Genomic DNA, 27,849 nt, shown 5'->3' with positions numbered 1-27,849 from the left:
TTCACTGTCCCATGTGCTTTTACTTTGTAATTCTCTAACACATGGATCAGTTAAGCCTGAATGAATTGCAATAGAACAATTGTGTTTTTCTTTCAGTATGGACAAAAAAAAAAATGAGTAACAAATGAAAGAATATCACCTGCTAACATCACTGGATGTTCTAACAGCTGGAAACACCTAAAAACTAAAGATTCTTTACAAGAGCATAGTAATTTAACAGCTGGGAATCCTAAGACAAGACCAAAGGACTGTAAGCAATAACCTCAGGATAAATAGGTAACCAAGGGCATTCATGCTCAGGCTAATAGTTGTCTAAATCAGAAAATACCCTCCTGTAGTTTTGATTATCTTTCACAGTCAAGAGTGCCCACTGTTTTCACCCATTTATCAGCATACATCCACTCGCTTATTCTTTTGACGAGAAATCTCCATTTCATTATCTTTGACATTCAACTCCTTTCCACCCTGTAGAGCTCTTCGGAAACAAACTGGATAAATTGTTTGCGCTTGTTCATGTTGCAATGTACAAATGCGCTTTCCAGCTGCAGTAAACTGAGTCAGTTTTAGATACACCCAGTCCAGGCACATCTAAGGCAATCAGATGCCTTTACATGGCTTACCTTGGAGGAAGAGGCTCTGGCCGATCCCACGTTGTTCTTTTTTCAACATGATCTACATAATATACTCGACCATGCTGGTCCACTCTTTGCTCCCAACTGAAAATAAAACGACACTTAATCACTTCTATCTCGAGGTGGAATTACTCCAGCTGCTCATCAGCATGAAGGATACAGTAAAAGATGAGAAACATTTCATTTTGTAAAGTGCTTCTCTTACTAAAACACTTGAAGCATTTAGAACAACAATTTTTAAATTTTCTGTACAACCACCTTCAGGTTGTGATAAACTAAAGCCAAAATTCATGCATGTGCATGCTGCCTTAGCAAGCAATGTTTTGTATTCAATATCAAACAGATCAGTAATGCATTGAGCAGAATCATCAGTGGAGCATAATCCCCTATTAGATTAATACTCATTTAATTTGAATCTCCAAATTATGCAAACGTTGCACACAGCACATATCAGCAGTTCAGCATAAGGGCACTGAAGTTGCATTTTCTGAATACGCAGCGTTTGGAACGCTGACTTACTCCAGTATTTGTATCAAATGTATCATGGAGGGAAATGCGCAGTAATTTACCATTTCTAATGAAATAAAAATGGTAAAGCAACAACTGATGTTTTCAAAATTGCTTTCACAGTTATCCTGTAAGCATGGTAATAATCCAAACCTCACCCACCTATTGCTTTAACTGCAGGCAAATTAAAGCAGGTAATAATTCACCTATTACACCACTCACATTAGGAAGCTTTTGCTTTCCCTCACTCAGAGTACAGAAACAGTTCTATTCTTTAAAGACAAAGTTCAGAATCTAAACAATATCTTTGAGGCAAGGGACCAATCATCTGACAAACTCCACACGGGTATGAAATACCTCACTGTGCCCACATTGCTCTCAAGAGGTGCAATGTATGAACTATGAAATTTAAAGCCACACAGCAGATTATGTCCTGCAACAGTAACTTTCCTTCTACTTATTTATATGTTTCTTACCATTTGACTTCTTTCTAATTTGAAGACAGCAAGTTGTCTCACTGTTTAAAACCTCTGTTTCACCGACTTAGCAGTTCACAACAAACATCAAAACTACTTAAAATTTGATTCCTTTCTTGATTAAACCATACACACACACACACACACACACCTGAAAGTCTACTAGGTCAAACAGTTTAGAAAACCTTCACTTTAAAAGCTTTTGGGAATTGTTGTTATGCAGCAAAAGATAGATGTTACGTGTATTTTGGTATGCTTAAAAGAAGAAAACAGAAACGTCAGCTGAAAAATTCATTAAGCTCATACCCAGGTGGAAGAGGACCTTGACTGACTGTAGTTAGTGCCTGAGTTGGAGGATTTACTGGCTGGACTTGTCTTGATACTGGAGGAGTGGTGAGCGCAGCAGTTGCAGGAGCTGTTGTTGCTGCTGTTGCCCCCTCAGGGCTCGGTTCTGAAGATGTATTTGCAGCTGTGCCTGCCAGTGAACCTGCACTGGCCCCATCATTCTCTGTGGACGTGGATGGAGAACCATTCACACTTCCTACGACGCCAGATGTGTCAGAAGAAAAAAAAAAAACTTTACTTGGTATTTCTCTCCTTATTGATAACCTATTTCAGTATCTGTAAGTCACAAAAGTAAACGTGCAGCATGCGCAACATTTTCAAGAAGAGATTTGACACAGTGTGGGCAAATTAAGGCTGTGGAAGGGAGAATACATGCATTCTTTAAATGCTTTCAGATGTTTTTCCCCATGCAGGCCATTTGGTAGGCAGTATTAAGAACTATACACAACTCTTATTACTAAACTACACTGCCTTTATCTTTTCAAATAATTACTGCAGCCTACTTTTCCATCCATCCTCAGCATTTATCAGTTGTGACAACGAGATCACCAAAACACACAGTAGTGTATGCACGTGGAGGAGTTAACCTGAAAACACCCAGCATTGTCTTCAAGTTTCGGAGTTTCTAAATTATAAGACAGACTAAAAAACAAATCTGTTTTCATGCAATCAATGTTTGAAGTGCTGCTGTTTCAAATAATTTAACCTGGACTGTAGAAACAAATTACTAATCTTCCAAGCCCCAGCATTATCTACTTGAGACAGTTCTGTAAGTCCTTCAGCAGGTTTGTTCACAGGTCTCATTAAAATTAACCGAATGCAACAGTAGCACTCACTCATCTTCTTTTGGCACCAGCTCCAACATATTTAGCAGTATCACTACAATCATCACTTATCAGTCGTGGAAACAAGAAATTACTCATAAGAGGAACAGTGATATTGAATGCAAACTGTTCAAACAGAAGTTATATACCCAAGAATTTACCATGAAAAAAATTGTAGTTAAAAACATGCATCAGGAAACGTTATGTTCATTTTCAGACTGTACAGAGAATCCACAGCTTTGAGTGGATTTCTGGCCCTAGAATACGCACCAGCTGCTGATGGGGGTCTGCGGGGTGTGGGTGGAGGTGGTCTGGAAGGCCTGGGAGGTCGAGAAGGTTTGCAGCTTCCATTGGTGAGTAGTGGAGAATCACTGCCATTAACAGTCTTGTTTTCATTTGAAGCAGCATCTTCAGAGCTTTCAAGGCCATTTGAGTTAGTCCTTTGTAGGAAAAGACAGAAAGGAGAACTATACTAAGAGTCTATGGATGAGAACAAGCTTTATAAAAGAAATGAGAATGTAATAATTACGGCTAGATAAGATTTTTACATTCATGATAATTATAAAAAAAAAAAACTACGGGTTTGAATGAACACTGAGAATTTACCCGAGGCGCACGAGATGAAAACGGAGTGAAGCAGATGTACTGACAGCCGCTGTGGACATCTCCTTTTTCATTACCCAACTCAATACAGCTGCCTTCAGGCCCTCTGCACTTTGCTGCTCAACCTTTTCCTCCCATGAATGCCACTAGTCTCTAATGAGATGGGAAGTTGATTAAGACTGTAGAACAGCCTGTGTGCATTGGCTCCACATGGTAAGCATATGTTCAGAACAAACAGGCGGCTTGAAAATTTTAGACAAATTAACTACACACACAGATTCTCCCCCTAAGCTCAGTTCTGGATATTGCTAAGAGAACTTAGGACTAAGCATTAAGATTTTGAAGAGGAGCTATGAATTAATAAGCAGCATCTCAACTTTTCAAGCACTTAACTTGAAATAGCTGCCTTCATTCACTCTGTGCCAGTCAGTTACACCTAGCAGCGTATTAGTCTGATACATTTGTACCCCACTGAGCGGAGGTAAATGCACCTACACCTTTATCTCTAAAGCATTTAGTTACCTAGTGGATTGGCAGGTCAAATACAGAGGCCATAAGCAATAAAAACACAGGTTTCATTTCAGACCAATGCCTTTAAAATTACATTCTTATAAACACACAGTAGGTAGTAGGTAGGCCTAGTTAAACCACAACACCTAAGAGATCAAGTAGAATCACCCACGTCTGACCTCAATATCCATGTCAAATGTACCTCTGCCCCAGACTAGGTGTGTTACATGTGACAATTTACACCGTGCTACAACCCTGAAGTAAATGACCATGATGTGCAAATCACTGGGGATGTGAAGTCTGCAAGAACTATAGCCTCACTTTCCCTTGGCCCTAGTAAGTACTGCTTCTGTTTGAATTTTACTGTCAGAAGTAAAACGTATTATCTTTTGTGGACTTAGATCAGGCATTTTAAGACAATGGTGCATACGAAATGTAATTATACACACAGCAGTAAGTGCTGCTAAGTATGTTCCACAGCACTTACATGATCCTCAAAAGGGATCCTGCAGGAGCACCAAAAAGCCTGTGAGGTGGTACTAAAACCACACAAGCTCATATTACTATTACTGGGCATTCCATACCCAAGCATGGAAGCATTTTTCTGAGCAAAAAAAGGAAACAGAACTATATAAAACTTCTGTAGGAAGACTCCAGACTACTCCGTTAAGTGAGGTTTAAGTTCTCCTGCTTGCTTACAGATCAACTCAGCTATTCCAGATCTCATCTGAGAGTGCTACATGTTGTACAAATACTTAAAATACTCGTAGAACTGGAAACTAATTGAAGTGGCTTGGTGCTCACTGCAGGTTAAATACGGTCACTTTTATTCCACTATGCTGTATGGGACACAATCCCAAATCAATCTTCAAACACTGCAACTGTCAGCTTTCGGTATCTTCTCAACAAAGCAAAATAGAGTTCTGATACCTCCGTGCTGTGAAACAGGAATGTAAAAAGCATGCACTGTGGTGTTTATGCACCAGTGGGACTTCCTTAAAGATTATTTTTATTTTTATGCAATCTGATTTATCACCGGGAAATTAAATCTCAAATCTTTTTATTTGGGGATTTTTATTTGTATCCTTGTCTCGAGAACGGAAGCTGCACTCAGCACACACCAGAAGGAGAAATACTCTGTACTTTGGAGTAAGACAAGTGCTTTTCAGACCACCTCTAAACTGCAGCTCGCTAGCTTTCATTGAGAAAAACGCCTACTGCTGCTATGCTCCCTGAAATAGTTCCTCACAGTAGGGGCAGTCAAGTTAAGAGATTCAACCACGTGTCCCCAAAACAGAACAGAATTTGCCCGTGATACTGAAAACCTGCACTCAGCTCAAGCATTTTCACAAGAGCTATAAATCCAAGAATAATGTATGTCAAGGGGCTCACAACTGTTGAACTAGGAGTGTAGATTGATGTATGAGAGCCAAAGCAACACCATGCTTATTTCAGTCCTTTTAAGGCAGAAATTTATGAAGCAAGCTGCTGTGGGAGCCAAAATCTTACTGGTCTCATCAACATTAGCACTGTTAACACAAGGTGCTGTCCTCATACCAGAGACAGTAGGATACATATACACCTCACAACAACACACTTAATTGCTCAGGGAAGATTAATTGAACCTAAATCTTTCCATGCACCCTTTCCAGCTACGGCTCAGTACCTGGGAGTAATTGTAAAAGATGCCAACCGCGTGTGCTGATGGACTCAGCCAAATCAAAGCACCTGTTCTGATGCCAGACTGACAGCCATGCAGCTTTACAACATTTTAAATGAAGCAGATAAAGAAAAATCTGCAAATAGTAAGTTACTGGATGCAAAGCCAACTCTCTCACAATATACTGAGCTAGTACTAAGCAGTTTTGCTTAATTCTGCAAAAAGGTTCCTATTGCTAGTTATGTTAAATAAACCTGTTACAATTAACTTGCTTTTAGACAGTTAAATATTTGAATGTACAATAGTATAATTTTTTTAAGGATGTGCTCAGAACTTCACAAATTATTCAGTCATCATGTTTGTAAACCATGCAGTCCCTCATTCAGAAATGCAAACATTAAGTGCAAAAAACAAGGGGAAAAAGTCTTACCGAGCGTCATTTCTTGCTTTGGAGCTGTCACTCTGTGTAGGACCTTAAATACCAGAAATACAAGGACAGCAGCACTGTGAGCAACATTTGGAATCACTTCCAAGCACAAAAGAACACAAGCCTTTAAAGCCCAGATTTCTCTCAAATGCCAAGGCTGCACACTTCTATGCTGCTCATCTACAGGCTTCTTTTAAGACTGCACACGTTTCACACCTATGCACGTGTATGAGTTTTCTTAAAGCACTGCTGCCACAAAGTGCAAAAGCAGTAACATTTTCACCTTATGGAAGATGTAACACTACCTTCCCCAACTGCACGAATACTGCCAAAGGCACACAGTTCAGTAACTCCCTTCTGTCTCTGTCAGCAGTACCAAGCAGTCATTTTCCCAGTGGAGCTCACTTTTCATACTCTCAACCCTGTTCTGAGGGCAGGCAGAGCAGGTAGGACAACAAGTTCCTATGAAATCCTCTCTCTGGCTGGCCAGCAAATCCCTGCAGCTGTTTGCTTGAGAACTGGTCTCTCTGACCCAGACCATTCCCTTTCTCTATGCACAAGGTAGCATCAAGGTATTGGAGCAGGTCCAAATTTGGCTGCTCTCCAGAAAGTATTATAGCAATTCAGCTTAGATTTGCAAACGTTTCTCAACTGCTTATTCAGCTACCTTGCAAATATTTGCCTTCTGTGCCAGCACTTGCAACATGCAACACTGAAACGCTCATGTGCAAAGCGCAAATACTTCATCCCATTGAATTAAACAACTGCCATTAACAAGGAAATCAATTATCACCTCTGATGGGAACTAACTGCAGCTGTAAGCCAAGAAGTGGGATGTAAACTCTTACCCTGACCTGCTGTTCAAGGAACTCATTCTAATTCCAACAACGCAAACTTAACTTCAAAGGCTAGTCAGGCAACAACGCAGGCCAGTCAGTGCCCTTGCACTCTAGAACATGTTACACTGAATCTTTTTAAGATCTCTCTCTTTTCTCATCTGCTTCAGACATCTCATCCTCTTGGAATCCTCTGCTCAACTGCTTTCTAACACTTGCCCTGCACTCTGCAGCACAAAACCATATTCAGTTCCACTATCTGCATGACTTTTCCTACTTACCAGCATTTTTCTCTCAGTAGGTTAATTTAAGTAAATGGTTTCCAACTGTGCTTTTACTTCTTCCAAGTACTGCACCTGAGGGAAACGTTACTTTCACCTCAGCCTTGCTCTACAAGCCTCACAGTACTTGGGCTTTCTTTAGAAAAAGCAAAACAAACAACAAAATCACACTCCATCAGAGCATGCAATCAATCTTTTTAGCACAGTTACATATTCGGATGCAATCAGAAACTGTCTTCATTTAGTCCTTCAAAAAACAAAAACACCTTTCTGACACAAGCCAACTCATCGTCCCGCTGGTTTCCACCACAGAGAGCCTGTTTGATCCTGGAGAAATCACCTCCCATCCAGTTCTAGTCTGCACACTGCGTCACCCTCAGAAATGCACCTCTGTCTGCCTCAACCAAAGGAACTGCAATGCCTTACTTCTATTTTAACGTAATTACACAATTCACACCTACTGAAGACTCTCAGTTAAAAATTATCCTTGTTATCTGAGACTGAAGATACCAATTAAATGAAAAAAGAGTGGATCTCCCCCTCCAGCAAAAATCTGTAAGCATTTCATTTAGATATCTAAAAAAATTCAATATAAAGCTGTTTCCTAGCCAGAATGCTTACTATTATGAGACTAAATTTATCCATTTTATATTGCTTTTTTGCTTATAGGCTTAGGAAAATTGAGGGAAGCTAAAAGCCTTCGTTAAAGTAAGGCACAATGGTAGCTTGTAATTCCTAGATAAAGCAAGCAAAGTTCAGAAAATTAAGGTGCTGATCTTATTTGCATTACAGTCATGCTGATAATCTTTGCTGATTATGACTCCACTGCAAATAAAAGCACATAAAAGCTCTGGTCTCTACAAACACCAAGTTAAATAAACCACTCGTTACCATTACTAAAAGACTGCATTCAAGCATTCAGTAAAAAAAAAAAAACAAAAAACAAAACCTTTGTATACCAGATATTATATACATTGTACATTTAAGCTGAAAGTCACTTACTTCTTGTACTTGAGGCATCCCCATTGGTCAGGAGCTCAGGATCTACCTGCATCCCATCTAGACAGACAGACAAATCTCCTACCACTTCTGCTGGCTCTCTGTCACCAAGAAGATGCAGTGTTACCACTACCTGATCAACTGAAAAAGAACAAGAAAGTCAGGGTTTACCTTAGTATATAATGAAAGAGATCACAGCAATCAAGAAAAAATACACAACTTCTGCTTGCACTCTGCATAATTTCCTACACCTTGCGTGGTGCAGCTAATCATTCCCACGTGTCAGCAAGCTTATTATTTCTACAAAGTAGGGAGAACTAGAGCACAAGCTTTTTGCTGCCTAAAGAAAGGTGTATCTTTATAGGAGAAATGCAGCCTCTGGTTTCTGCCCACACTTCTTAAGCAATTAATATACCTGTCCTTGACGAGCTATAGACAGAAGATGTAATTCACCTCATTCTTCATTCAGAACAGCTACCAAGTCCATCTTGGAGTAAAACATAGCACATTTATCTAGTAACATGTAGTTTTGCATTTTGAATGTGGATTCTGTATCACATCCCTAAGTCAGAGGTACTTTGTGGGTACATCCCAGTTCTTGGTTGAAATGCCTGAATCAGTATCCAGTACCATACAGCATGACACCCACTGTTACACAGAGCAGTGGAGTTATAATTTTCAGCTACAATCACAACAGGACAGTGACTGCCAGGAGAAAAACGTATTACATTGCTACCAACATGCTGCAATTTGAGTGCCCACCATCTGAAAGTCAGGAAGCCAAAGTCAGAACAAGGATGAGAGCACATCAGTATGCAGTATATAGCAAGACAATTTGATAATGGGTGTGATGATCCACTTGGAAGCTCCGCAGTGCACATACTGCCTCAAAGCTAACTGGTTCTAAGACACATTAAATGGTACAACATACACTGCTTCGAACATCAACAACATTCACTCGCTTTCTCCTCTAGCACCAGATATGTATCTGTTTTTAGGATATGTAAAAGGAACCACTCTTTCATTACACTTTCACTCCTGCACATAAAAGCAAAGTGAAAAACATCAGGCTTCCATCGACACCACGACAGGTTGTGTATAAGGAAATAAAGATGATAACAAAAGATTGCGAGGATGCTCAGAAATGCAATCTGTAGCAACAAAAGGAACACTTAATGCCCACCACAGCATTACGCACTGCACTCAGACTTGTACTTACGTTTCATACTGTTTGATTTCAAAGTCTCATGAATATCCAGGGCAGCACTTCCCAGGAGGACATCAGACTTCAATGTTTGATGGCTCCAGACTCGAAAGGTTAATTTACTTAGAGGAGTGACAATTCTGAAAAGAAGAAGTTAAACACTAGTGTAAAGGTTTTGGGTGAACTGAGCAATGTACATCAACTGTCACTTAAAAATTATTTTCAAAAGCAGAGTACAAACTGTGGCACTGTGAAAAGCCTCCTCTGGCTGATAAGGAATCTGTGCCCAGCACGCAGGCAGCTCCATTTGTCTGCTGGTGGCAGAGACCGTGAGTGTCTGCTCCTAGAGAAACCACCAGCAGGGCCACATTCTGAAGCTGACAGCACTCTACCTTGTGCTGTGAGGCCCTCCACTCCCAAACTGTCAGCACTTACATACTGGGAGAGCCCCTTACTGAAGAAGAAACATATGCCAATGCAATTATCCTTTTTAGAGAGCAGTTAGTTACTGTCTCCCCTCTATCTCCAAAACAAGCTTAATCAAACCATGCTAACTGCTGTATTTCTAAATGTGGCTTGGAATTTTGCAGGAAGGCATTTTGGTGGTATGGCGTACGTGAGCAGAAAAGCCCTGGAGAATATAGGAGCTCTCACAGTAAAAAGAAAAGCCTGAAAGCCTAGACTTTTCTTTTTCCTTTGTAGAAGTATTCTGACAACAGCAGAAAGAAGAGCACCACCAAACACCTGATGACATTACAGTTAAAATAAATGGAAGCTGCAGATCTTTTTTTTAATATCAGTGCTTCGTACCTCCTGTCATCTCACAACACAAACACCAACTCTGCTCCTTCTTGAAACTAATGCTAGCTTTGTACTTTGTACTATAAATGCAACAGCAATTTTGTGCTTGTACCTGAAGTGGGAAGTGATTATACACAGCCAACTAGCAGTGCTACAGCACGCTGCAGGACACTGCCACACAAAACTACACTTTTCAGCCACAAAAAACTAACCTTAATTGTGACAATCAAAACATGAATGGAACTGTCAGCTTCACCAGATTACCTTCACTTTCCTACTATTTACACGATTAGAGCTGAGTTCTTACACTACAGACATTGCTACAATTCCTTGCAAGCACTATGTCTTTTCTGTGGGACATAATGCAATGGTTTTATAAATGCATAGGTTGGAATGGAGTATATTAGCCCTCAAAAATTCTCTCTATCCTGTGCAATGCAGAACGCCTCGTCTAAAATAATAACACAACCCACCCTTAAATCCACAGTCAGTTGCACAGCACTAATTAAACTAGAAAACAAAACCATCAGACATACACTGTAAGATGCTGTTTCCACTTTGGACTATTTGTGTTGTTGCATTTTTCTGTCTTCTTTGACTGTCCATCTACTGAGACTTCCACATAAGGGCTTGGTCCAAACCACTTATTTTTTTCTTTTAGTTTTGCTGAAATAACTGTTAAGAAAGAGAGAAGTTATAATCGATGACTGAATATTTCAACATCAAATAATATTTTTCAGCTGGGTACTTCAGTATTCAAGTATGAGATCGCTGATGGCTGACAGTAATGCTCAGGAGAGAAAGCACACATGGAAAACAAATGTGTTTGCATTTCAGGTTATTTTGTCCAGCGTTACATCTCACATAAAAGTCTACAAACATAGCAGTACTTCTTCCACTGCATCAGACACCATGGCTGATAATTATCAGTTTTAGATCCCCAAAAGCATTTCAGTGCTGAAAGCAGAAAATATCACCTACAGCCTACTTAACCTGCTCCCTGTCCCCAGCCAGGATCGTTCCCACAGTTTTTTATACTTGCTTCTGATAAAGCTGGAAACACAATCCATCTTCCTCACTAATGAACCCTGGACAAGTGCCACTGCTGGTGATGAGAAGATGTTTAAGAAAAGGAAAGTTTTGTTGAGTTTTCTGTATCAAAGCCAACTGACACAAAATCTAACAGGAGGGCAGTTTGGAGCTCTAATAACTACCTACTGTTCTACAGCAAAACTTGGACGGGACTTGCAGCTCTAGAGCTTTTCTCATGCTAGCAAATATATTCTTTATATTAATACCTGGACAGCAACATAAACTTGAAATTTTCATTTTTTTAAACATTCAACATCAACTACAGTAGTCCTGTCTTGCCAAACACCGAGTGCATTGTCTTGATTTGCTCTGCATGTGCCTACCCCAATGTTTATTAGATAAGGAGAGTTCTTGGATTCTTTGACAGCACTCAGCTTACAGATCAGTACTCACAACCAACGGCCAATGAACCCTGCTCTGTTGCTACAAATGTCAGTCTGGTCTCTTGTATTTTCATCGCTACTTAAGCTGCACTACATGATTTAAAAAAGATGATCAATTCAAGCCCATATGCCTAATCTACCTATATTCCTTTTATAGTCTATGTTCCTTTAGAGACTTAGAGAAGTAGCTTAGTACAAACTGATCTGAACTGCTCCCAAGGGAAGCTCTCTCTCTTTATGAGCTCTCATTGAAATCAGTTCCGTTAGCTGGCACTGATCTTCAAGAATTACCTTCCCCTGATGCCTCCAGTACCTGGATACTGCAGCAATTCATGCCTCAACATCACTAGCTGCCTCAAAGACATCAAGATCTGATTTGACTCAGCACAAATCAGAAGTCCTGTGCCTACTTTTGAGGTTCTTACTTACCCAGACAACCTGAAAGTTCATTTGAAGCCAACTGAGAACAGTAGAATGGAGAGAGAAGGGGGAGACAGATGGGGGCTGCTGTTTACTGAACTTCCTAGGAGAAAGCAAAGTCTGCCTGCACCAAAGGAAAGTTTTGCAGACTGTGGCTGAACAAGAAAGAAATTAAGAAATGAACATCATAATTGTCTTCATCCTAAAGATGAAACAATTCTTTCCTTTTATGTGCCTTTAACGCAGCAAACCTCACACAGGCATCACTCCTGTAATCCTCAGCTAGGTTTCCCTTGGCTATGGGAAGACACACCGCCCTTGAAACCTCTTCAATTCTCATCTCCAATATCAATCTGCAGAGAAGAGATTTTTCTTCAGGTCTCAAACTTCAGCGAGAAAGATCATGTTTGTGTCCTCAAAGTGACAGTGAGGGCAGCACAATTTATTCACTTCTCTTCTTCTGTTTTGCCTGAAGTTTTCCCATCTGTTTATGACAATTCCTTTCATTTGCACAACTTCTTCACGTATCCCCACCTTGAGGGTGCAAAGTTTAGCCCTAATGCTTCTAAATACACACAGGCATATACCCACAGACCTTCCATTCTCAGGCTTTAGCTTTCATACTTGAGTAAAATTTGTCAGTCAGAGAGCAGAGAAACCTGTTTGGTTTCAGCAGTTGTTCTGTTGTGCAGCACTACAAAAAGCAAAGCACGGCCACGTAAATCCAGTCCTATGCAATCTACAAGTCCTCAATTACACTAACACCCTCATCACGAATGAAAACATTTAACAGAGTCAAATGCAGTAAACAGCAGTGCAAATTCACTTAGTTTAAGACGTAAAAACGATTGTGAAATTGTTAAGATTCAGTGCTGTGCCAGCTGTTAGCAACAGAAAGCAGTTTTATTACGTTGTTACATTTCAAACGGAAGTTACCCAGTTCTCTCCTACTGTTCTGTACAACTGACTTAATGCTACTCAAAAGGAATTATTCATCTCTTCATTCCTTACATAAAAAAGTATAATTTCAAAACAGATTGTGATAAAATCCTACATATTTCTGCCAAGTCACAACTTTGTTACACCGTCAGTTTTATTTTGCTACTTCTCGTGGACTTTGCATTATTAAAAGCTTGCCAAAACACAACATGCTACTATAATTACTCTTTAATTACTGGGAGACAAGCAAACAAATGAAAATTTTTCCTTGTATGTTTTTGATTGGAAAAGATACATAATAACAACTTACCAGTGATCTGAAGCTGTGATTTCATATACAGCCCACCAGGTAATCCTGACTTGGATCCAGTGCCAGCCATAATATGGGCTGGATCTTGAACCTGGATAAAGAGAGTGTCAACACATCAATCCTCCAACACTCAGAAATGATTTCATTTTCTTTTTTTGATGTGCAGATGCATTACACTGCAAACAACACTGCCACAGTCGTTGTCTTTCTAGTTTCCTTCCCTTTCTAAAGTACCAAACGTGGTTCATTAAGGGCTTAGCCTTTACCCAACGTGATCCGTAAGCACTCATGTCCTGACCAACAAGATCTTCTGATCTTGTCTTCTCACTTGCCCATCAACTGTGAGAACAACATTCTTATGTTACCAGTGTTTACTCTTCTGTCTAAAATATTGCTTTTATTGATATCCTGAGTCCTGGGGTAAGAAGTTATTGCAGTCTGAAAAACTAAAAAAGCTATCAAACAAATCCAGAAGCACAGAAGAAAGAAATTATGAAATTAAAAAGTAAGCTTAGAGAAACCTGTTTCTCTAGTCTTTTGTCTCCATTTGGTCAGACTGAGGATATGGCCTGGGGCTGTAATTCCAGAACACTGAAGAGGAAACATTGCCTCTGGCAGAGGATGAGACACCCTTACCCAGCCTTCCCTCTCAGGGCAGTCTGCTCTCCTGACCCTACCAGCACCCTCTGCATATGGCACTAAAGCAAACGGGTATTCCTGCTATTCTTTGAACTCATGCACCCAATTCTCTATTTGGTTTTCGAGGATGGGGAAAAGCAGATGGGGCCAATACACATCACGTAGCTTTGACGTCTACAGACAAATTAAATAGCATGCTGCTATGTTCAGATACAGATTACTCCGAAGTATCCCGACATCCTTGCTCAGACTCACTAATGCAGGCCCTCTGTGCCACATCCCCTCCTTGTGCCAACTCCTCACTGCCTGCTGTGGTCAAAACCACTCATGCACCCAATGTGTCCATCTGACCTCCATCTGCTGCCCACTTTCTGCTCAGCCTCTGGACCTGTGAGCAGCACCGACCCGGGCATCTGCAGCATGCAGTGCTATTGCCAACAAGGAAAGTCAGGTTAGCTGAGCGGCTCCGTCGGAAGGACACAACACTCCACGCGAGGTGTTCCCAACTGCATCACCACAAGCAGCCTAAACCTCTACATTCTGTGCAAAACACAGTTTGAGAAAGGAGGCCACATTTGAGTAACACAAGTTTCTGAAGCTGCGGTGCAAAGCCAAAGCCTGCGTACTGCGATTACTGTGAAACTGTACTTCCACAGAGGTATTTCAAGAGTGACTGTATGGAAAGTTCTTACTTGCTGCAGATGCACATAGCGGTGTCAGCCACACCACCAAAAAGAGTACTACCAACTTGCTCAAATACACTGCATTATCAGTGGACTTCAGGACTTTTACACTAAATTCCAGCTGCGAACAAATCTAAATCTTGCAAGGGTGAAAATGTTTTTAAGAGAAGTATTTTAGAAATCTTCTCAATTTACAAGACTTTCAAGGACAATTCTAAAGCCTGTTCCTGTGATGAGCTCTGCCAAGCTACATAAGCTTTGTGCTTTAAGAAAGCAGATGAATGAAGCATCCAGACCAGCACTGCTGTTCTTGGCAGCCCGAAGGAGGCTGAATTTGCAGAACTGAAGTTTTCCTGGAGAAAGAGCACTGCACATAACAAACACAACTACTGAAGGTGAGGATTAATTTACATTTGGAACCACACAGTAAGCACATACAGCAGAAGCACACGTTAAAGCTTATTTTTTCTAAGCCTGCAAAATACGCTCAGTAAAATTAACGTATTAATATTCAAACATTTTCACTGAGAACATAGGGAAAAAGAAAATCTATCAGCTTAATCCCATCAGAAATGACCATCCTGCACACACCTGAATCCATCTGAGTTGCCACATGCACATACTGGCACTTACACAGCCCAGCCTGCAGGTCTCACTGGTCAGCACAAGTCACATTTCAAGAGCTTGCCAGTATTTCTAAGGATAAGAAACCATGTTATACAGAGCTTAGTTCTCTCAACTGCCATTAAGCTCCTAATTACTGTTCAACAACAATCAAGCTGAAGAATCTTATCTTATTGCTTATGTACCAATGAGGCACACAATCTAGAATCCATTAGTCAAGAAACTACTGTATGAGCAGCAATTTTTTCATGATAACTGCACAAACTTTTAGCACGAAAAACCAGCCTAGGGAGACATAAAAATGAAAACTGCAATATTGAACAATTATAAAAATATTTCCATTTTGTTTTATTGCAGTAGGGAACAGTACTGAGGGTTCTGAAAGAAGGGAATGTGGCTGTTAAAGTACCTGGATGTGAGTGGGCAGGCAGGCACGAAGTAATGACTGCAACCAAGCACTGTGACTGCCCTGCACTTTGAACCCTGTGCCAGTAAAAGGGAATATAATGACTGCTTCCAAATGATGTTATAAATCATCAGTTAATGAACAAAATATCATTCAAGGCATTACAACTCAGGTATTTCCACAAGTTGAAAATACTCCAGCTGATTTGAGAATGCCTACTCAAGCTTTTTCTACGCAGTAGGAAATTGTGTCTTCATTAATAACTAGCTTTGTTTTTACCTTTCTTTAATTACATTAAGATTACGTTGCCATTTTTCACCTAGATGCAGCTGCCCATTTCCAAGGAGCCTGCCAGAACATGAAATTTGGGAACATTTGTTGAGAGGCTCAAAAGCTGCAACACAGAGAAGGCAGGCAGCAGGAAGAGCACAATCACATAAGCTTCACTTCCGTAAGGGATGAACACACCTACACAAATCAATTAGTGTATGAAAAGATTAAGTATCACATAACAGGGGATGAGTACGTCCTGTCAGTATAAATAATCACTCAAATGCTTGTCCCAGTCACTGATGGCTACACGTATCCTCCCAGATACATTTATTCTTGCCACAGGCCACAGGAAGGTGTAATCATGGGACAGCTTATGCTGCACTGAACTATGTATGCACTTGTTGATTTTAAACCATCTGACAAACTTCAATTTTAAGCAGCCCAGAATTTTCTGTTGTACCCAAAGAGATGAAAGACAGCTTTCATCCTGTTTCTTTTGTGCATGCACAATGAATTGGGAATTGTCACTGTTTGAAGAAGGCTTGCACTGAGTGCAGCATTAGATGCATCGGCCAGCACTACTTCAGAAGTTTACGTTTCCCCTTCAGAAGGACGAGCTGACTGGGATACAGATGGCAACATGAAGAAAAGAACACAACCAGGATCTGACAAGCAGAGCCTGTACCCAGAGAACACGGAGCTACGGCTTCCTCCCAGCCCTGACCCGGAACCCCTCCAGCCAGGAGCTGATCTGCCCCATCCCTTCCTGCAGCCATTTCATGCTCTGCACAGCGACCTGCTCCTAATGCACTCCACTGGCACACTTCATAACAAAATCAAATCTAATGTTACTGTGATTCCAGCCAGATTTCATTAGGTTTTTATCAGGTTAATAACTACTTGATGCTTCCAGTGCTCAATGTAAAAGTGCGTTGTCTCTATTTTGAAGAGAGCAGGAAGAAAAAAAAAAACACAAAAGAACCCCACACAATTGGGTTTAGTTCATGGTAAAAAGAAATGACACGGGCAGCTGCTGCCACGTACAAACAGCAAGAACAGTTTTTGTACATTTCGCAGCAAGACAAACTGTGGTCACGCTCAGCTGCAGAAGGCCATCTCTCACCGTGTGCTCAGACAGGCTGGCACCAGCACGGCTTAGAACAAACCCACTCTGCAGTCACACCTTTGGACCTCACTGCTTCTGGGACTCTGTTCTTTGAATTTCCACCCTAGCCACAGTGCTTTCTCCAAAGCCTCCCTATGGCATGGTGTGCTCTTAGGGCAAAATGCATCATCCTCAAAGGTATTTTAATCCATGACAGCAAAGTTCATCACAGAACTTTCTTGCTTGCGCGTGAATGGTGCAGAAGGAAGAAATCCTAGAGGGACACAGCCCAGACACCACCAACACGTTCAGAAAACAGATGGGAGGTGAGCAGAGCCTTATTTTTCTTTTAACAAATCATGAGAAAGAGTAGAAAGAAAAGCAGCATTGAGTTCATGGTTGGAGCAAAGCAAGGAACGAACGAGTTTCTTACCCTGCAAATCCAGTGGGTATAAATAGCAGAAGAAAAGCTAGCAAAGACTAGAAAGCCCTTCAGAGGGTTACTGTGGGACCTTCATTCATGGATGGGAATCATTAAAGGATAGGCTTGCTTTAAAAGGTAATTTTATTTCACGTTCATTTGAAAGTACAGAAGACAACCGGGTGAGAACAAAATCCTGTGACTATCATACATGCGTAGCTTTGAAAATATGTTGGCACACACTCATTATAATTACAAAAACTGAAATAACTGCACAGTCTGCTGCTGGAAAACTGATGTTTGTTAACTGTAAGAACACAGCCTGCTCTACATTTCAGAGGTGAACTGAGTCAAAGGGAATTTGCTATTTCCACGAGCCAGTCAAAAAATCTGCAATAAGGAAAACATTTCTTTAAGATACTGATGTTAACAATGGGTGTTGAAAACAGAGGAAAACAGTGTAAGGAAAACAGCCAGTGTACAGAGGAATACAAGATTCTGGAAAAAGTCTCAGTTATGAGACATTTTATTTAGAAAGGCTGTATATAAAGTATGCTGCTTTTGTGACAGTTGTTTCTTTTTTTTCTGTATTTTTTTTTAAACAATTGACACATGATTCATGTACCTGTACGTGAATTTCAGGGACAATTCCCAGTGATGAGTTTGTGTCAACATTGGACATGTTTTCTCTGTAAGGAATTGATACACACTTCTTCTCTTCCCCCCTAAAACACCGAAACCTGTATTTAACTGCAGGCTGCCATATAGCAGAAAGGTTCTTTTCTCTCAAACGTTACTTGTAACTACCCAGTAAGGCTAAGCAAAACCAGCAAGTTTGGCAACTTCTTGCTTTGTAACTTTGTAGATATTTGAAAATTTCAAGTTTCAAAAAGTGGTTTCACAAAGCTGTTTTTGTTTCACATTTTTCTTGGTTTTTCCTTAAAATAAGTTCGGAGGACATGGTAAGTTATGTCTAAGCAAGACGACATGCAGAAAGAAAATGCTGAGTAATCAACTAGGAGGAAAAAATGGACAGATTATAACAGCGCTGAGTGCAGGTTGGAAAAGGAAGCAAGTTTGAGTCGAGGTTTGCATCATGAAATGTTTATATAAGGAATGGAAACAAAGAGGGCTTTAACAGCAGCACACAGCTGGGCTCCCTTAGCCATCAGACAAACCAGCCTGAGAAGTGTGACAGACCTGGTGCTCACCAGTTCGGATGAGCTCAGCAAAGAGGTTCAGATTAGAGTTGGTCTGGGCTCTCGAGAAATACGGCCTAGCAAAAAGGAACTTCAGGGCCCCGAGCTTCAGAAGTGCTAGTTTGGGCTCTTTAAGGCAATACCGAACAAGATCCCTAGGGAAGCTGTCCCTTAGGGAAAAAGGAAGAGAGCAGAGCCGGCACCTCTTAAGGACGCCAGCCTGAGAACACAACAGCTCTCCATCCCCCAGGGTAAGGAATCAGGCAGAGGAGGCAGGAAACCAGCAGGCTGAGCAGGGAAACACTGCTCAAAGTGAGGGGTAAGAAGGAAATGTGCAGGCAGAGGAAGCAGGGAGGCGTGCTGGGCAGAGCAGAGGGATGCTGCCTAGATACACAGGAAAGCCACGGCAGAAATGGAACCAAACTTGGCAAGATACATGAAAAATAACAAGCAGGTAGCCTGGTCTCAGCTGGGACAGTATGGGGACAGAATGTCCTGGAAGGGAAAGGATGCTGAGGCACTCCACAACTCTTCTGCCTCAGATCTCACTGACAATCACCTCTCCCCAAACTGCCTTAGGAGAGGTGTTCCCAGCAGCTGCAGGTCATCATCCCATTCCCTTCTGCTCAGCCCTGGTGAGGCCAATATTGAGGTTTGGGTTTCCCAGTACCACAGAGACCTGGACACACTGGAGATAGCCCAGTGGATGGCAACCAAGCTACAAAAAAGGACAGGAGCATCTGCTAATAAAAAGGTCCTCCTGTTGAAGAGAAGGCTCTGGGGGACCTCGTTACTGTCATTAAATTATGAGACATCTTGAAGTTGGTGGTAGAACAGTTACTTCTATTTCCCTCTGAGAGATAGAATCATAGAATCACAAGGTTGGAAACAACCTGCAAGATCATCTAGTCCAACCATCCTCCTATTACCACTGCTATCACAAGCACTAAGCCATATCTTGTAGCTCCTCATCAAACACCTCTTGAACACCGCCAGGAAACAGAAACCTGGGATCTCACTGTAACAAAAGGACGGGTAATAAGGACTGGTTGAACAGTTTATTTCCCTGAGACTCTGAACTCTTGGACTGCTGAGTTGTGGTCAGCAGTTCTATGTCCAGCTGGAGGCCTGCCATGAGAGGTGCTCCCCAGGGCTCTGACATGGGACCAGAAGTCCCAACATCTTTATCAATGACCTAGACAGTGGGACCGAGTGCTCCCTCAGCAAGTTTGCTGATGACATCAAACTAAGTGGTGCAATTGACACAATAAAAGGAAGGGATGCAATCCAAAGGGACCTGGACAGGCTTGAGAAGTGGGCCTGTGAGAACCTGGTGAGGTACAACAGGTCACAAAAGCAGATTGCTCCATCCCTGGAAGTGCCAAAGGCCAGGCTGAAAGGGGCCCTTGGCAGCCTGACTGGGAGGGAGGCAGACAGCCCATGGAAGGTTTTGGAGCTGGATGGGCCTTATGGTCCATTCCAAACATTCTGTCATACGATTACGGCATGTCAGCAGTACTACACCGGTTCACTGAAAATGCAGTAAAATCACAACTGTTCTGCCACAATGCTCCTGTTAGAATTTAAAATACAGATGCTAAACCAACAGCAGGCATGAAAACATGTGAAATAATAGAATTTTGTTGCAGATACTGAGAGCAAGCCTGCTCCTCTCATTACAAAAGAACATCACAAAACTCACGATGAAATAATATTTAAACCGGATACTTTCACAATGTACTATCAGCAGCTACAGAACACATTCACATCCAATTCAACAACTATAAATTAAGCAAACTTATAGGTTTTTCAAGAGTTTGAATTTGTACCCCGAAGCAGAACTGTCGAACGTTACACTTAGGGTGAGAACTCTATTGCTGCACAGGGACTCACCACCCCACTGACTCACTTGCAGAGAGAACAGCTGGCACAAGCAATGGCACTACAAGGCAGATTTCCAGGAGCTCTCTCTGAGGCTGCCAGGGACCTGAGGAATAAGCACCGAGTTCCTGCGTTGTTCTGCTGATACCAGTGATGGTTCTCATCTGATTACAGCCAGCACTACTGAGTCAACCAGCACTACAGGCACCACTCTGCTTTGCTGTGTTTAACTTGGTTCAGCTGTTCACAAAGCTTACACACAGACAGTTTTTCATGCAAGGATGAGTGACATGCACACTCAAAGGCAACATGCCAGCAAAAATCTATTTCTGAGGGAAACACATTGCAGTTAGCTTGGGAAACAACTTAAGTGACACAACCTTGGAAGCAGTGGTAAAGATATATAAACCATGAAACACAGAAGAGCTGCCCAACTTCTTCCCTTTCCCTGCTATGCACTGGTTAATGAGAAATCCTTGATAGTGAAGTAGAAGCTATTCATTATGCTGTGTTAATCACGTATGCAAGTAATCCATATTTTCCCAACCTAATTCATTTATATAATGCAAACCAGAAGTACTTGTTAAATCTGCTTACATACAACCATTTCTGCTTTGTTCCAAAGCACAACAGTACAGTCAAAAGTTACTTCCCCTTTAAATCAAGGAGTCCAGTTGTATTTGGTGAAATTTCCTAAACCCATTCCAGGTAACTGCCCTTCTGAATCTTTCTCTCCAGTGTTTTCCTACCAATAAACTTGCCTTGTAGAAAATCCTAACAGAAATATTACAATTGGTATGAACAAAGAAGTAATGCAATATACACGTACAGATTAGGAAAACACCCAGCAGAACAAAGGTCAGCAGAAAGGCTTTTACTGACAAAGGACACTTTTTGTAGCAATGAAACAGAATGCCTTGGTGTCTTGGTAAGACTGCAGCATGGCTATGTGTCAGCATAAGAGCCTGTGCTTTAAATAGAGGAGATGGCAACAGGGTTACAGCACATCACATCCGCCATTCTTTTTTTCTATTGGGTTAACAGGAAAACACACTGTAGCTATAAGGAGATGGATATTTAATACAAGGAGAAAACAAACGACCAGCATTAACCCTCGCTTCAGTATGGAGGCTTAAGTCAGATTCTGAAGAAAAGAGCCAGCTTAAAACAACCGCTGACTCCCCAGACATGTAAAGGATCCATCTATAAAGTAGTTTGTCACCAAAGGGACTCCAGGGCACGATAAGCAGTTGGCAGAAGCAGGTAGGTCCACCTGATGCTGCACACGGGAGATGCTGTGCAGTTACCTGACGCACAGAACAACACCCCAGTGCTCGTCAGTACTGAGTAACCGAGTCTGAGAAAGCAAGCACTACGAGGAGAACTACCTGCAGACTTTCAAAGCCTACAGCACCCGCCCATCTGTAAGGTCTCACACTGGGCCTCGTTACAGTCATTTCCCACAACCCTACACACAGCAGGGAACGATAATCAGATACCCATATTGATATCCTAGAATATGATCCAAAGATGGCTGTGCTGTATCATGAACAGATTACACATTACAGTACCAAAGACCAAGGAACTACCAACAGCCTTAAACAGCTTTCCTAAAAACACTAAGGCAATCACTTATACAAAGCTGATCTCATTTTTCCAAATACCTACCTTAGTAGGGAATGGGAATGGAATGTTGTTTCTGCATTAGATATTGAAAAGGAGGAATTGATCTGAAGAAATAGAGCACAGTGTATTTGTATTTTGTAACCTGTCCTTAGAAATAGCTGATGTGAAAAAGCAGAAATACCATCTATGTTAGTAACATACTTTAGAAATATAGTTGCTGAATTATGTGATTAATGTTTGCTTGCAAAACTGCAGTAGTTTTTAAATGTTCCACATAGTACAGGCATAGTATTATGGACTAGAAAGCATATTGTGGGGCTATTCTGTTTGCATAAGAGAGCCTCAGCAAAGTAAAACAGACTTAAAGATCAAAGCAGGCAGGGCCTCCATGCAAGGCTGGGTTGCCTTGCTCTGTGGGTAGGTTGGGATGCAACAGGCAGGCATCAGGATACTCCCCTCTATCCTCCCTCCCAGCTTATCTCTATGCAAGGACAAGCAGATGTCCAGAAAGTGACCAAGTGTTGAGTGGGCAATGTCAGAAGTTAACTAATAGTGATATGTGCTTAGCTAGCAACAGTTGATGTTTAGCTGAGCTTCGGGAAGGTCACAGAATCACAGAATTGTAGGGGTTGGAAGGGACCTCCAGAGCTCATCGAGTCCAACCCCCCTGCCAAAGCAGGTTCCCTACAGCAGGTCACACAGGCAGGCATCCAGGCAGCTCTTGAACATCTCCAGAGAAGGAGACTCCATGACCCCCCTGGGCAGCCTGTTCCAGTGCTCCGTCACCGCACTTAAAGAAGTTCTTGCGCACATTGGTGTGGAACTTCCTATGCTGCAGTTTCTGTCCATTTCCCCTTGTCCTCTCTCCACGTACCACTGAAAAGAGACTGGCCTCACCACTATGGCCCCCACACCTCAGATATTTATAGACCTGTATTAGATTGTGAACCTGAAGTACTCAGCCAATGAGGAACCAGGGGAGGAAGAGATGAGCATCAAGTAATGGGGCATAAAAGAGGAAATGCTGTTTTCTGCGTGTGCTCCTGCTTGCAAGAGGCTCCCCATTGCAACTGGAAATAAAACCTGGTTTATCAGAGATACCACTCTGATAAATTATTTGGAAACTTCCAACAGTTTCCTTTCATAAAGGGTTTAACTTTCCTTAACTTCCGTATTTAACTTGGCTATCAAAACAAAGAGGTAGCCCAAGGAAAGATGAAAGCAATCAGGAAGCACTGTGGGCAGACACCCAGTGACACCTTCTTGGCATAGCTTTTATACCAGGGATAACTGGTGCTCTTATGCAAACCCTGCAGATTAGAGAAACTGGTCCATCAGCTTCAACCTGCAGAGAAAAGTGCCTCCAATGACAGAACTGCTTGCAATCCAAACTCAGCTGCCTTCAGACTTCCCAAAACAAAGACTTGCATCAAAATTACAAAGAATTTGTTCATTAGCATTTCCGTGCACCAAAGTCCTATTTGCATAACCTACATCTCAGTAGAAAGTTTTCATAACTTTTCCATGGTACACGTAGTATTTGACACCAAGCAAGAGAACTGGAACATACAAAACAGAAAGAGAATAAAGCAGTGTAACGCGATAGGTGCTCCCACGTTCATACCTTGGCAGTTCCAACCACCAGCCGTTCTTGGAACTGACTACAGCTGGCAGGCATGACACATGGCATAGAACAGCCTTTGCTGCAAACTCTCATTGCTCGCCAATCAATTTCCTTCCTAACTGAAAGGATGTCAGCTTGAAACTAACTGCTAATACAAAGTGGAAAGGAAAAACAACAGACAAGTGTGTATGAACATGTACACGTTTGACTTGAGTCAAACTTTTGCTCGAGTCCAAAAACCCTGGCAGAAAAAAGAAAGCCACTGCAGGGAGCTGCACAAGATAATTAAAACCATTTGTGAAAACAAATCTATTTTTATTTCAGCTGCTTTCTTGACATGGGACAATCCATTTCAGGGAGAAACAATCATTCATATATGCAAACCACTAAACTAAAACTGGTTCCTTTCTGCAATCTCAGAAAAAGCAACTCTTACATCAGCTGGGTCCTAAATACCATAGCTGGACAACAAGATATATTCAGCTTGGCAAGCCCAGTAACCCGCGGTAGAGAGTACCAAACTGCTCCCAGCAAGGCTGAGGAAGAGGTGATGAAATGGTACCTTTCTGACTATCAAAAATTGGAAAAAAAAAACCAGACCATTATGCTATGCTGGAGTTACTGTTATTAACTGGACATTAACTCCTGCATTTTACGGATCGTGGCTTTTAGTAACTCCCATTGGCTTTTTAAACTCTTTCAAATAAGATTTTTGTAATAATACAGCACCAACACAATACTGCATTGACTCAAAACTGAATCTCTTCTTAACACTTCCATGATGAGGTTTCAGGACAATTTGTCAGTGTTAGTGCACAACCAGAGCAAAATTACAGCTTCTGGATGGAAAGTAAGCAGCCACCCGGCTACTCACACAGCAAGACACACTGCTGTTCGCTCATGGGGTCTGGCACCCAACCCAGCCCTTTTCAGTCTTAGAGTACTAAGTGCTATTGCGGGCTGGTTACACCTGTGCAAAGTAACATTTCTTTAAAGGTTTGTGATCTTTTAACCATTTCATGATTGGCAAAGCCATTCTGAGTAAGCCTACTCTCTATATCAAGATTTTTAAGTTACTGTTTGTTGACTTCGCTTTACGGAGAAACAAATCTCTAAGCATATGACCCCAGCACATTTTTATTTAACTTAGCAAGGATGAGTAATAAAACTTAGCCCCTAATCTGTCTCCACAGCAGCTGGTCTACCATAAGCGTATGCCGTTTTGTTGCATCGTAGACTTTTCAGCGTGGTTTAAAGGAAGTTCTGCTTCCAACATCAAAATTAAACTCATGGCTGAAGCCCACCAACTGACAGTGCCAGAGCTGCTGTACTGAAGAGCTGAAGGATCCGGAGCTGGAGGTCACCAACTGCACGCAGGAAACCAGGCTGTCAGAACAAGCAGTGTCTTTCCTTTGCAGGAAGGCTCCTCCAAATCACTGAGTTCATCTCAACTTCCCCAGTTTTCTGTAGGCTGTTATTACAAATACGACAAAAAGGCGTCGATCAAGTCCTAACAATCAGAACTCTCACATCTTATAGAAATTACAAAAATTTTCCCTTTTAATTCTTCCACTTCCATGCACTGTGAACCATCTCCTATATGGAGATCTGTGGAAATGCAGCTCTCAAAATAAACCAGTACTACCACTTCACAGACATCCTTCCTCCGAGTGGAAGACAGTTAAAAAGTGAATCACAATATCACCTACAGATGTGCATCAACAGAACGGACACAGCATTTTCTTATTTCTTAATTTAAAATAGCATTATTTCCAGTTTCTAACCCAGAGATATCTAGAAAGTATAAACACCACTTTCCAGCAGCAACTCTGGAAGATAGTTTTCCCTGGGACAAAGCAGTCAGTGTGCCCAGACAGCTGCAAGCAGTCACTTAAACCCTGCAGCAAACTGACCAGCTGTATGGCTTTTGGCCCGAATTGAGTTAGTTTTCTTTACAGCTAATGCTACAGAGCTATGTTTTGGATTTGTCACCTGCAGGTGATAACACACTGATGTTTTAGTTATTGCTGGGCAGTGCTGCACAAAGCCAAGGACATGGCAACATCTCACACTGCCAGAGAGGACCTGGGCAGGCACAAGAAGCAAAAAGTACTGGGGCTGGCTTTGGACTGCCACTGTTTCATAACCACTTTGTTCTACAACATACAGCCTTGCTTACAGTTCTCCTAAGACTGTAACCCGACAAGAAATACACACAACTGTTTGGTAACTCTACAGTTACATTTCTTGGCGCTACTTTAAATAAACTTCATAGCAAATGACAACTTTGAGCATCAAAGAAAGCACTGAAGAAGTTCCAGATAATTACAAAACACCAAGTTTCCAAAAGCAGCAATAGCCCGCATTAACTGCCCTATACAATCTCATTCTGCCCTGCAATTAGCTTTAAGCTGCAGTTGGCTCAGAGGCTCGGCACTTCCTCCTACAAAGCAAATCCCAGCCTTGAGCAACTCAGCCAAGCACTAACACTAGTGTCAGCACGAAGTTATTTTGGACCTTACCTTCAAAGTACTGAAAACAGTTTTTCTGAAGAACTTCACTCAGTCTTCTCCTGCCTTTTGCTAGGAAAGAATTCATCCGGAGGCCTCCGTTCATCACTGCTTTATTCGCATGACACAGTGGCAAGGAGACATGGTCACACAAACCTACAGGCCATAAGCTACTTACCCATTTAATTCATTATTAGTTAGAGCAATTAAATCTTAATGTGATCACCCAGAGCAAAAATATTAAGGCAAAACTAAGTTATTTTTCCCTCTTTAAGCAATTTTCTTCCTTTAAGTCTATTAACTGATGATTGCATCACATCACCTCTCTTATATGTCTTCTTATGGTTTTAACAATTTTACTGGAAAGAAGTCACTATGAACAGCCAGGAAAGACAGAGATCAGCACTTCAATGTTTAAAATAAAGATCTTCAAGGATAAAATGTTATTTCACATAAACCACACAAAAGAGTTCAAAAACACTTTTAAGAATATGCAATAGGAAACAAAATTTTGCCAGTTATGTGCCCAGAAAATTATGGACAGGAAGACAACATATGCAGCACAGTCAGTGCCTTTAAAGCAGCGGTACAAAGCCTTGCACAAACACTTCCCAATGGCAGCAAAGACAAGTTTACTTGGTTTTAGGCCCAGACATTCCTGAACAGTCTGAAAAACCATCGAGCAGCATCTATACCTTATCTCTCAGAACCTGCCTACTTACACTTTTGTTTTCTAATATTATGATTTTTTAAAACGAAAACACTATCTAAAAATTACCTGAAAACAACGTAAATAAAAATATGCTACGGAAAGAGGCTAACTTAGAACATACTTCTCTGAATCACTTTGATTTCCACGCAAATGTTTTTATAGTACCACAGAACGATTTAGGCTGCGGAGGAACTCTGAAGGTCATCCACTCCAGCACCCTCCCAAACAGGGCCAGCTTCAAAGCTAGACCAGGCTGCTCAGCAGTATGGAAACGTTACTAAATCAGTCCTCTAACCTAGTAGTGAGACGGAAGCTGTAATTGTGCAATCTCAAGAGTAATGCAAGTTTCCAGACGCCACAACAGCACAGTGAGCTGCTCAGTGGTTTTATATAAATGTGTATCTTATTTAGCTATGGCATATATGGACATTAGGAAGTATTACTTTTCAGATAGGGTGGTCAGGCACTGGAATGGACTGCCCAGGGAGGTGGTGGAGTCACTGAGCCTGGGGGTGTTCAAGGAAAGGCTGGATGCTGTGTTGAGGGACATGGTTTAGTGGGAGATATTGGGAATAGGTGAACAGTTGGACTGGATGAGCTTTTAGGTCTTTTCCAACCTTGGTGATTCTATGATTCTATGAAATGGGAATGAATGCCTTACATTCCTAATGTTTCAGCCTTTCACGTATCCCTTCATACTGCTACTAAAATATATGAGGAGAAATAGGAGGCTCACGTAGAACTAAAACATCAAGTTGCTTAAGGACACGTTCCTCAGAATGTGTTATATTTACTATTTATATTTAAGGTCATTTTTCCAATATAAATTTGTACATTCATTTCATCTGGATCTCAACTAAAAGACTGAGAACAGCTTCCAAGCTAACCCTTTCTGAA

At 41.4% G+C, this 27,849-nt stretch overlaps 1 protein-coding gene across 1 annotated transcript in view; it reads right to left on the bottom strand.

Annotated features, from left to right (window-relative positions):
* The window catches only part of ITCH (itchy E3 ubiquitin protein ligase), a 60,889-nt gene that overhangs the window by 20,070 nt on the left and 12,970 nt on the right, over positions 1-27,849 (bottom strand). Inside the window, exons 2-9 of the mRNA XM_042883625.1 lie at positions 13,250-13,340; positions 10,642-10,780; positions 9,320-9,444; positions 8,104-8,241; positions 5,988-6,030; positions 3,055-3,224; positions 1,922-2,156; positions 621-716 (exon numbers count right to left, since the gene is read on the bottom strand). Coding sequence (XP_042739559.1) covers positions 621-716; positions 1,922-2,156; positions 3,055-3,224; positions 5,988-6,030; positions 8,104-8,241; positions 9,320-9,444; positions 10,642-10,780; positions 13,250-13,319 — 1,016 coding nt within the window. The 5' untranslated portion in view covers positions 13,320-13,340. The remainder of the gene's footprint in view (positions 1-620; positions 717-1,921; positions 2,157-3,054; positions 3,225-5,987; positions 6,031-8,103; positions 8,242-9,319; positions 9,445-10,641; positions 10,781-13,249; positions 13,341-27,849) is intronic.

The sequence above is a fragment of the Lagopus leucura genome, unplaced genomic scaffold (genome assembly GCF_019238085.1).
Source record: "Lagopus leucura isolate 7727_CA_CO unplaced genomic scaffold, USGS_WTPT01 Super-Scaffold_100039, whole genome shotgun sequence".
In the NCBI taxonomy this organism is placed as follows: Eukaryota; Metazoa; Chordata; class Aves; order Galliformes; family Phasianidae; genus Lagopus; species Lagopus leucura.
The sequence above is the reverse complement of the archived record's forward strand: the minus strand, read 5'-3'. Positions and strand labels throughout refer to the sequence as shown.